Source organism: Dama dama, chromosome 12 (assembly GCF_033118175.1).
Source record: "Dama dama isolate Ldn47 chromosome 12, ASM3311817v1, whole genome shotgun sequence".
Lineage (NCBI taxonomy): Eukaryota > Metazoa > Chordata > Mammalia > Artiodactyla > Cervidae > Dama > Dama dama.
Genome location: NC_083692.1, coordinates 99,669,108 through 99,681,428, shown reverse-complemented (window position 1 = coordinate 99,681,428; position 12,321 = coordinate 99,669,108). Strand labels below are relative to the sequence as shown.

The 12,321-nt window shown below is 40.2% G+C and overlaps 1 protein-coding gene across 3 annotated transcripts in view; it reads right to left on the bottom strand.

Annotated features, from left to right (window-relative positions):
* Window positions 1-12,321, bottom strand: part of DCP2 (decapping mRNA 2) — a 79,033-nt gene that overhangs the window by 33,481 nt on the left and 33,231 nt on the right. For 2 of the 3 annotated variants that reach the window (XM_061158219.1, XM_061158221.1), the window contains exon 2: window positions 1,892-2,043. The exons of the other annotated variant lie outside the window; for it this stretch is intronic. In XM_061158219.1, the coding sequence (XP_061014202.1) occupies window positions 1,892-2,043 (152 nt within the window). The remainder of the gene's footprint in view (window positions 1-1,891; window positions 2,044-12,321) is intronic. 3 annotated transcript variants of the gene reach the window in all.

Here is a 12,321-nt window from a genome sequence, read left to right as displayed (position 1 = left end):
TTCATTTTCTGCAGAACCCTAAGGTGTTCCTTATTTCATGCAGCTTAAGAAAAAGCACAGGGAGCTGAGCGTGAGGCTTAAGGCACCTATTCCTACTCCCTCTAGTGTAGTACAGTGAACTTACGGGCATAGATCCATGTCAACACACGGTTTAAATGACCAAGAGAACAAAAATCAAAGCATTTTGGCTCAAGATTTAAAAACTCACAAATTCCCCTACCTAACTTCCATCCCCATCTCCTCTTGGATCCCTGTAAGAATCTTAGTAAAAACTTACTTTCCAAGGTATTGCTTATCATTTCCAACTCCCCAATTTTGCTCCATCCCTTTTCTTTATCTGCAATGTATTTCCCACTCCAGGCTGCTTACAGGAAATGTATAGAATGAAAATTCTACATTCCCTTTAAAATATAGCCTTGCTTAAACGTGCATAAAACTTTCCACCTTCTGCCAAATTCTAAAAACAGTATCAAGAGCATTAGCAATTTACCAGGTTTTTGGCCTTGTGACATAGCTTCCTTTTATAATCTTAAATATTCGTGTGAATCTAATTATGACAAGTTTCTATCTTATTTGTAAATAGGGAGGAACAAAAGCTTCTCAGAAGGCAAGGAATCTGTCATAAAACCAAAAACTGTTTTGAACTGAGGAAGTATTCAATAATTACTTAAGAATATCTATCCCAGAAAGGTAGTAATCTCAATAAAGATCATTCAGTTAAGTGGTACAGCAAGTAAAAACAAACAAACAAACAAACAAACAAAAAAAACCAGATCAGTTCTAAAAACAGGCTAGCTATATCTGAAAGAAAAGAAAATCAAATTTATTTCTAATTATAACTGCACATTTTAGGGGATCAGCAACATAAATAAGAATACAGTTGTCCCTCCAGTATCCACAGGTGTTACCAAGACCAACCTCACTCTGCTCACTACATGACAGGCCAATGAATCCGAGACACAAAGTTGAGGCAAAGAATATGATTTTATTCAGAGGGCCAACTAACCAAGATGGCCAACTAACGTCTCAAAATAATCCTTTTGCCAGGGTCTGGATGCCAGGTTCTTTTATAGACAGACATGGGGGGGAGGTGAGGAAACAAAGTAAAAAGACTATTAACCTTGCAAGTTATCTCCTAGAATGGCCAGCCTCAGGCAGGGGGGTGTGTTCATTTCTTCCTTCCTGCCAACTACAGGTGGGGGGTGGGGGTGTCTAAACAAAGGCACTTTAAAAACACTCAGGCTTCTCTGAAGCAGGCCATTATGTATGATTATAATAACAAAAGCAATGGAAAGCAAGTTAAAGAAACAATCTGAATATGGAGTCAGAATTGACTTCTCCCTGCAACAATGTGTGACCCACAGATAGCCGCCGACTCTACCATGCCTTCTGACACCATCAAAGAAACTTGAGCTGGCTTCCGTGGGGGCTCAGTGGGAAAGAACCCTCCTGCCAATGCGGGAGACGAGGGTTTGATCCCTGGGTCAGGTAAATCTCCTGGAGAAGGAAATGGCAACCCACTCCAATATTCTCACATGGGAAATTCAATGGCAAAGGAGGCTGACGGGCTATATAGTCCATGGGGTCACAGAAAATTGGACATGACTTAGTGACTAAACAAGGAACATCTATGAATTCTGGTATCCTGAGGGAAGGGGAGTGGTCCTGGAACCACCCCCAAGAATACCAAGGTGCAACCCTACTATCAAACTGTGCCTACCACCATCAGGCACAAACCATATGTATATGCTTTATGTATTTGACAAATTTTAGAAATCATTACGTTTTATTTAAAAGATTATAAATCTCAAAGACAAGCAAAAGAAAATTTGTGCTAAAACATCTTATTAACGAGAATGAAAGACAGTCATTATAGTAATAAAAAGGATATCAGCTTTAGCAAAGTCTCTTATCCCACACTGAGGTAATCCTGGTGTGTTCTGCATGTAGAAATCCAAGTAAAACCAATGGGCAAGTTCAATCTGAAAACACACTCGGATAGCATTGTCTCTTTCCTCGCTGGGAATATGCAAAATAAATCGGCTGTCAAAAACAAAAAAACATACAAAAATTACATTTACAAACCATAACAATTTATTTTAACCTTTTTAATTGCTTCATTCCTGACCCACCAACACGAAAATAGATCAAAAGCAGTATTGATCAAGGAAGCAAAATTGGCAGGAAAGTGAAAATGTTAGTCGCTCAGTCTGTCCAACTCTTTGCGACCCCATGGGCTGTAGCCTCTGTCCATGGAATTCTCCAGGCAAGAATACTGGAGTGGGTTGCCATTCCTTTCTCCAGGGGATCTTCCCGACCCAGGGATCAAACCCAGGTTCCTGCACTGGAGACAGATTCTTTACCATCTGAGCCATCAGGGAACCCAGGGAAGATGAGTTATGAATGAATCTCATTCATAACACAATTTTTTTAAGAGGCCATCTATCCTCTGTTCACAAGTACAGAGATTAAGAGCTCACTAACAATAAATTAAAGGTGAGTAAGAAAACAAACTTGTGGGACTTCCCTGAGGTCCAGTGGTTAAGACTCCATGCTTCCACTGAAGCAGGCACAGATTTCATGCCTGGTAGGGGATGTGAGCACATCCCGCAAGCCATGTGGTGTGGACAAAAAAAAAAGAAAGAAAAAAAAAAATCACTAGTCCCTCCCATGTCTGGTAACATTTTCAAAGAATATATGCAAATAAATTCATACACTCAAACAGAAAAGATGTTAGCTGTTTAATCTTTATATTTAAAGTATTACAAAGAAATTCAAAAGAAATCATTAATAGACCAGACTTCTCAAAGAGCTCATTTGAAGAACCTGAGTTCAAAATAACTTTCAAATACAATCACTTTAAAAAAAAGAAAATCTAAACTGTCTTTTCCAAGTACATTCAGAGGAAGAAACAGTTAATACACAGTATAAGTGTACACTATATTATACATACAAATGTATATGTATGATTAAGATAATGAACCCTTTTTGTGCAACAAACCAATCAAAATTTATGTGATTTACAGGACACATTAAGCAACCACCATTAACCTTCTTCCATGCTTAGCATTTTCTGTAACCTTTTTCTAGTGACTTTTAGAGACAAAATGAAATTACATAAAAGAAATCCACTGGTGTCTAGAGTCATTTTTTAAAATTAAAAATAGCATCACCCAATTTGATCACTTACATGAGCAGTCCCCAACCTCTCTGGCACCAGTTTCATGGAAGACAATTTTTCCATGGACTGGGACAAGGGGGAAGGTTTGGGGATGATTTAAGCACACTACATTTACTGTGCCCTTTATTTCTATCATTATTATGACATCCAATCCACCTCAGATCACCAGGCATAGATCCCGGCCTTTGGGGCCTCTGACTTACACTGTCCACTAGTTGTGGTGATAAATGTTCTTTGCTGTTCTCAAGTTTCAAATCAAATCTCAAAACAATGCTGTAAAAATTATAAAAATATATCATTCCAATAGGGAACTGAATAAGTAGCAGTTAAGACAAATATATGTACAATAATCTAGAAAAACAATCTGTATTAAGATTAATCTGTATTAAGAACAAGACAGGTAACACGCAACCCTGACAGCATTGTCTAAGACATAAAAATCTCTTCCACGTGGCATTTAAGATCCAGTGCCTGCTCACCTGCACAGCCGCTATCACTCTGTGAAGTTCTTTATAGCCAGTGACACCTGATTCTTAGAAATGTGCTAAATTGCCATCCACATACTCTCTCTCTCCTCTCCTTATAATTCATTCCTCATGACTTACAAACACTGCATCTCCTACAGTGGTAGGTATATCAGACTCCTCTAAACAGATTTATATACTCTTTCAACTCCTACTCCATTAAAGCAATTATCTGATTTTTACTACTGGGTGCATGCTCAATCGCCAAGTCATGTCCAAGACTTGGCGCCTCATGGACTGTAGTCCACCAGGTTCCTCTGTCCGTAGGATTTTTCAGGCAAGAATACTAGAGTGGTTTGCCATTTCCTTCTCCAGGGGGTCTTTCCGACCCAGAGATCAAACCCACATCTCCTACATTGCAGGCCAATTCTTTACCACCATTACTGTCCATAAACTGTTCCAGGTTAGTTCACTGAGATAAAGTGCTGAAATCAGTCTTGAATATTCATTGGAAGGACTGATGCTGAAGCTGAAAACTCCAATACTTTGGCCATCTGATGTGAAGAGCTGACTCACTAGAAAAGACCCTGATGCTGGGAAAGACTGAAGGCGGGAGGAGAAGGGGATGACAGAGGATGAGATGGTTGGATGGCATCACCAACTCAACAGACATGAGTTTGAGTAAACTCTGGGAGTTGGTGATGGACAGGGAGGCCTGGCATGCTGCAGTCCATTCGGTCGCAGAGTTGGACACAACTGAGCGACTGAACTAACTGATCTTTGCATATTTTTACTCCTATAGTCTAGCAAACTGTCTGACACATACTGGCAGTTACAATTTATCTTTGAAATATAAGATGGAGTAAGCACACTCCACTCTGTCCCTCCCACAAAATGCAGCTATAAACGCTGAATGAAATACACAGACCAGCTATCTGAGGATGGTGAAAAGTAAACAGCAGCAGGAAGATTGAGGAGGAGGACAAATATCTGAATTTACCCTTTTTCCACCCTCCAGTATCCCTAAGGTGGACTGGGGGTTAGAAGTGAGCGCCAGGAGCCCTCAAGTGCTGCCTCAAGGATCAAGACAGGAATCTAAAGGAACCCCTCCACAATGGGGGTCTCCCCCTCTCTTCTCCCTTCTCTCATGCCACAGTACCAAGCAATGCCATACTGGTTAGAGTTGGCAGCAAGTGACTGTAACAGGGTCCACAGAAGTTAAAACCTTGTCGGACAAGAACGTTCCTCTCCGATCACAAGAACTGTGCAGTCCCAACAGAGCAGGGCCAACATCCATAGCTTATCCTCATCTCCAGCCATGTGGTCCCAGGCATGAGGAGAGCCACATCAAACACGTGGTAAAGTGGCTTTCGGTTTCCGCCATTTTTCAATATTCAAATTCTTCAAAAAGGGGAGCCAAGAAGTACCAGGGAGACAGCAGAGAAGGAGGAGCTGAGGCCCCACAGAATCATCTATGACTCTGATGCTCAAGCCCAAGCTGCACAAACATGGGCAGACTGGGGCTTCCCTGGTGGTCAGGAGGTTAAGAACCTGCCTTCCAAAGAGGGAGACAGGTTCAATCCCTGTCCTGGAACTAGGGTCCCCCATGCTGCAGGGAGACTAAGCCCCCGCGCCACAACTATTGAAGCCCATGCGCTGTATTGCGTGTGCTCCGGAACAAGAGAGTCCAGAAGCAGCCTGCATGCTGCAGCCAGAGCGAGCCTGTGCGCGGCAACAAAGATCCAGCGCTTAGACCACCAGCAGTACATCACAGACGTAGTCAACTCAACTACCTACGAGACCACTCCTCCAGCCTCAGATACACCAAGACAGAACACACACAAAAAGTAGACTCATTTTAATAAACTTACACCAAGTCTCAAAAGGGGCTTCTCTGTGGCTCAGATGGTAAACTAATCTGTCTGCAGTGCGGGAGACCCAGGTTTGATCCCTGAGTCAGGAAGATCCCCTGGAGAAGGGAATGGCTACCGACTCCAGTATTCTTGCCTGGAGAATCCCATGGACAGAGGAGCCTGGCGGGCTACAATCCATGGGGTCGCAAAGAGCTGGATGCAGCTAAGCGACCAACACTTTCAAATCTCAGGGGGGGAAAAAAAAAATGAAAGAAAGAAAAGAAAAACCACTTGTCTATTATTTCTTAATGTTCTCAGTTTGGGACATTTTCTACTGAATTCCATTATGGAAGAAGATCAAGAATTAACTCTGTTCCTCCTCTCATTCGGCACGCCCTTGTCCTCTCTCCATCATCCTAACAAATGGTATCTTGGTTTCCTTTTTTAACTTCAGCACCACTGACATCTGGAGCACATAACTCTGTGTTGAGAGGAGCTGTGCTGTACGCTCGAGGTGTTCAGCAGCATCCACAGCCTTGGCTTATCAGGTACCAACAGCACGCTCCAGCAAGCGGCAACAACCAAAAAGGTCTCCAGTCACTGCCAAACGTCCCTCGAGAGGAGCAAAACTCAGTCCCAGTCTATAACCACAGCGTCAGATCAGCATTCAAGTCCTCCCACTACGATTCTGTAAACACAATTCACAGCTAAGCCACATAATCCACGGTTTTTTCCCATTTAAAAAATGACTTAATTTAGCTGCGCGGGGTCTCAGTTGCGGCACATGGGATCTTTTAGCTGTAGCATGCGAACTCTCAGCTGCAGCATGCAGGATTCTAGTTCCCTGACCAGAGCCCGAACCTGGGCCCCCTGCGTTGGCAGCAGAGTCTTAGCCACTAGACCATCAGGGAAGTCCTCGTTTTCCCTCTTAAGCACAATCAAAAGTTCTCCCACTAATTAATAAATGTCTTGTCATTGCTTTACTTTCTCTATACCTGTCCCTAACTCAATCTTTCACTAGTTTTCTAAATTCTTTTCTCGAGGTGTTCATTCAGACACACCAGTTTCATCTTGAAGACTATCCCTGAACCTTCTGATCTGTTCCAATTTGGAGTGACTGCCACTGCATATAATATACATCTGTCTCATCCTATGCTGTCCTTTCACTAGCATCCTATGGTTCCCACGTTTCCACCCTATACTAGACCTCATGTTCTTACATCCCGTCTTCCTCCTGATTAATGTACTTCCTTATTTTCACTTAGTACCACCTTCCATGCCTTCTGGAGAAAGAATGCAGGAGAGATAAATATTAAGACATAGTGAATTTGAAAATATCTTTATCCTCACACTTGACAATTTGGCTAGGTAAAGAATTCCAGGTTGGAAATCATTTTCCTTCAGAAGCCTGAAGACAGTGCTCTTTCCTGCCAGCCTACAATTTTGATGTGTAGACTGAAGCCACCCCAATTCCTTCGTCCAACCTTTTTTCTCACTGGAAGCTTCCAGCTTCTTGCTTCTGTCATTCATGTTCTAAAATTCCCTAGCTGTCTCTTTTCCATCCACTGCATCACTTGTTCAATGGACTTCATCCACTTGGAAACTCACCTCCTTCAGTATTGAAAGACCTCATGGAACGATCCTATGATTCTCCAATTTTCTCTGTTATGTCCTACTTCTAACTTCTAAAACCCTTACTTTCTGGGAAACAGTCTCTTACAAGCCACCTACTGGGCTTTTTGTTTCTACTCTCATATTTAAAATTCCAAAGGCTATTTTTAATTGCTTAAATTATGCTTTCATAGATTATTTTGCTATTACATGACTGTAAAAACCTCTCTAAGGAGTAGTTTTGGGGGTTTTTTTCCTTCTTCAACCTGCATAGTTTGATTCTTTTCAGTCATTTTTCATTGTCATTGCTAATTTTAAGGTCTACATTCTGCGTTGAGGCCTATTTCAGATATTCATACTTTCAAGACTACAAGGCTTTTTTAGGAGGCTTGTCAAACATGAGGGACCATTAAAGGGGATTAGGCTGAGCCATTCGATCAAGGAACTTCCAATGTCAGTATCTTCAGGTATTTCCTCATGGGCTAGTCAGAGTACCTAGACAAAAACCTTCCAATCCATCAGGAGGTAAAGGCCAGGCTTCCACTTTCCGGGAACTGAGCAGAGGAAGAGGGATGGTTTTCAGCATGTACACGGTATTCACCACCTCATCTCTGTCACTTTTCAATATCCTCTAATTCTGAAGCAGAGTGACTACTACAATATTCACTCTTTCACAAGCCTGTCAGGTCTGCTAAACCACATGCCACTTTCACTTCTGCTGTATAGTTTCCAAATTTTGTGGCTCATCTCTTCATCCATTCTCCCCTTTCTTGTGGGGTTATACATTTCAAATTTTTTAACTTTTAGTGGAGCAGATGCTTGTGCACAATCCACTATCTTTAACTAGAAATTCACATGACAACAGATTTCTAGAGGATGCCAACCACAATCTAAAATGGGGTACAAAACACCTAAGACAGAGAAATTCAACCCTATTCCCATCCCAGTCGGACAAGTCCTGAATAAGAAAACTTTTTTAAAAGGCTAACATAACAGCCAAGTCTGTTAATAGGAGAACATCCACACTTCTTTCACTCCTCTGACAGTCAGGAGTTTCTCCTACAAAAGGCAGGGGAGGGAGAAACAGCACCCAAGACTCTCTTCTAACTTCAGCAAATGGGTGTGAGTGCTGGCACACCGAAACAAAACGCCTGCACGCTGGTACTCAAGGGCTCCCCAGCGTTTAAGAGCCAGCTCCCGTCTGTTCTCATCAAGCAGCCAGCCACACAAGCCCCTCTACAGCCCCACTGAAACTCGGGACGGCAACCAAAAAGTCACCCAACGTTTAAGGAAAACCTAACTCATGACAAAGAAAAAATTAAACTCATTTAAAAAACTGGCTCTGAAGAAAAGCACTCTCAAGGGTATCTCCTGGAACCTTGGTGCTGCAAGTGCGGGCCCTGGGCCACCTGGAAACATAACTGTGAGAACAGAAACAGACACGTCAGTCCCACACAGGCTCAGAAAGCTGGCTCCCTGATGATCCTCTCAAAGAGGCAACTTTAGAATGAACACCAGCAAAACAAGAATGAAAATAAAGAAAGCACAAAACAGAGCGTTCAAGAGAGAAGAGACACAACCTGGGAGAGCAGGGAAAAGGGAATTCTAGTACAGTGCAGACTGGACTAGACAGTGGAGATCTCTAAGACAGCATTCTCCAGGAAAAAAGGATTCAGTAGAAGAGCAGACGGTATAACTGAGAGTGAGACCAAGGATATCTAAGGAGCAGATGAGGGTGTGACGGTGGAAGGCAGCTAGAACCTACAGGCATTTTGAAGGAGAAGGGTAAATGTACAAGAGAGGCACAGTCCAAACATGAAACAAAAAAGTTAGAACAAAAGGGGGGAAAAATATTACAGAATAGCTAGAAGGAATCAGGGGATAATGAACAAAGCATATGCTTCTTTATCCAAAAGAAAAAACTAAAAGATATCGTTTAGAGCAACTTGTAGAATGTAAGAAAGAAGAATGTATTTGGACATTCTCTCTCAAGATTCTTAAAAAAGGATCTTGACTATGTTCAGAATCTTGTAGACTTGCCTCTACTGTGAAAAGTATTTACTCAGTCATGATGTATAACAAATGCCATTATTATTATTCACCCCCTGCAATCAACCAGTAGCAGGAAGTTTAAGATTTCATAATGTTACAAAATGCAATATAAATACTATCAATCTTAATTTTTAAGTCACCTGGATAGAAGCTGAGGGAGTAGGTAAGAAAAGAAATAGAAGAAATGATGGAGCACTAACTGCCTCACCCTACCAAATACAGACTCGAGAGACACTGACGTTCATAAAACAGAAATAAAACTTATAAGCATAGTAAAGTCACAAAGATAACCAATGGAACAATTTAAAGTAGTAATATAACTGCACTGGAAGTAGGACAAGGGCAACAGTAAGTGTAAACTAAATTCCCACCTAATAATCTACCAAGATACACTAAATCCTCAATCTACTATCTGAAGTTGATAGAAACTGGTACAAGTAAACTTTAAAATATTGAAATATCCATTAGAAGACTTCACAAAACAGGTGAGGTCTGCAGAGCAGAACTAGGATGAAAGGGGTAGGGAAAGAGATTGTTGCTTTTCTTTTCACAAATTCATCTGTACTGATTAAAAAAAAAAAACCTTACAGATGAGTACATTTTAAAAGTTAAAGGCAAATTTTTTAGAAACTTTTAAGAAAAAAAATTTTACACAGGAAAATTAAACTTCAATGCTTTCATTCTGTGAATGTTTGTGATCTGTTTTATATATTTAAAAGTGTGTGTACATACATACATGTGTATATTTTAAAAGCTAAAGTAAAATGCTTTTCACAATATTTTGTTATGGGAAAAATTTCTCCACTTCACAAAAAAAGTCATCTTTTCAATGTTTCCACAGATAGAAAAAGCATTACCACAAGGACTGAAATTAACACAAAAATGTTTCAGGTGAAATGAACACTTAAATGGTTATTTCATTAACCTATGAGATCACCAAAATAGCAATATTAGTTGCCAGACTATACCTTTCTCCTTTTAACACAGGAGTGTTTAATTCTTAAAGGGACTTATAAATAACTTCAAACTCTTCTTTAGGAGGAACAACTTACCAAACTGCAGCTTTCAGTTTTTACTTTAAAATCATGCTTTCCAAATCTTTAATAAGATTATTTAAATAGTACTGAAAAATATTTTTAACTTTTAACATTAGAAATCATGGTGCACCAAAGACGAGTATCACCCACCATACAATGATGCTGATTTACTTTTACATTCACAAACATACTGTACAGAACAGTTTTGGTTCACCAAAGCATTTTAGACAAGTCTTCCTTGCTGTCCTCCAATTCCACTTCACCCAGAAGTTACCAGTTTTATCAGTTTGGTATATATACTTTCAGAATTCTGTGCATGCACACAAACATGTATTCACAAAACATTTAAAAATTTAACACAGAGCACCAAATGACTAGTTATTACTCTCAGTAGTATATTGTGTACATTTTCAAGACACAAATACTCTCCTTCGGTTTACTGTTTGCTAATTGCCTTAGGAATTTCTAATGGCTGCACGGTATTCCTGTAAATGAAATACCCCATATTCAACTGCCTGAAAAATATTACTCCATGTCTTAGGTAAGCTGTCTAATGGTCAAAGTCATATCTTGAAAATTGAAGTCTCCTGCTCTAATTTCTCACATAAAAATCACTCTCAAATTTTACATTTCCCCAAAACATATTAATATATGGTCAATAACTAAACTAGACATGATAGCAGGACTATGTAATTTTATCAAAGATCAAAATAATAAAAGAAAAAAACTTTAAAGATATGGATAAAGAAGAACTAAAACTGGAGAAAATACAAAGGGACTGAAAACAAGAGTCAAGACCAAACTTATAAATCAAGAGGCACTTTAAAAAGTACTAAACAATAGGAAAAAAAGATGTTAAAAGAGTACAGAAAAACTAAACTTTTTCAATTTAAGCTTTATTTTCATAGAAAATAAGTGTGAAAGTTTCTGAAAGAGCTCATAAGCAAAAGTCAAAATTGTTAATATTAAAAATCTTTATATTAATCAAAGATATTGTAAACATTAACTTGAAAATGGTATTACTTTTCAAACCTGAAGTTTTAAGAAATGGTTATTTGGTTCTGAAATGGAGCAGGAGTCATCACAAAGACATCCCCACCCTCTCTCTCTCACCTCTTGTTTAAAGGAAAGTTTTAGCCTCCTAAACTAAATTTGATTCAGAGAAGCAAAATGCAGAAAACTAAGGAAAGCAGTCAAGCAAGACAAGATAATACTGGCTTAACCATAAAGCAAAGTCAAGGACCTTTAGTTCCTGCCCGAGGCCTGCAGATAGTATCCTGAGCCGTATCCTTCAGTTGTTTTGTAAAAACTAAAACCCTCACCAGGTGGAAGAACCCAACTGCATGCTAACCACCAACAAGCAGACCTTAGACCCTTAAAATCAGGCTGATAATTTGAAATTCTAAAATGCCACCCTGTTACCTCACCACCACCTAATCAGGAAGAGGTCCATGAGCTGATGACTCACCACGACCCTGTCCCTCATCCTCCCTGTAAAAACCCTTTTTTGACCATCCCTGGGGAGTCTGTCTTTTAAGCATGAACTGCCATTCTTCCTTGCAAGGCCCATCAGTGAATGCAGCATACTTCCCTTTACCACAATTCCATATCACTATAGGCTTTGCTGCATGTCAGGCAAGGAGACCCAACTTTGGTTGGATAACCGTTTCCTATTAGTTTATCAAGTAGCTAGCCCTAATTTTTAAACACATCAACCGTGCGGGTCCAAAAAACAGTAACTACAAAAAATTTACTTAAAGGAAAAAATGAAAGTTTTCTCTATTCCAAAAGATCTGCATAAAATAGTTTAAATACACTTAACTAGAAAACCAAGTAAGAATCTTTACTTAACACTTAACAGATGTTTAACATGAAGTCTACAAAACACCATTATTTTTAAGTAGGATTCAGTTCAGTTCAGTTGCTCAGTCGTGTCTGACTCTTTGCGACCCCATGAATTGCAGCACGCCAGGCCTCCCTGTCTATCACCAACTCCCGGAGCTTACTCAAACTCATGTCCATCGAGTCGGTGATGCCATCCAACCATCTCATCCTCTGTCGTCCTCCTCCTGCCCCCAGTTCCTCCCAGCATCAGGGTCTTTTCCAATGAGTCAACTCTTCCC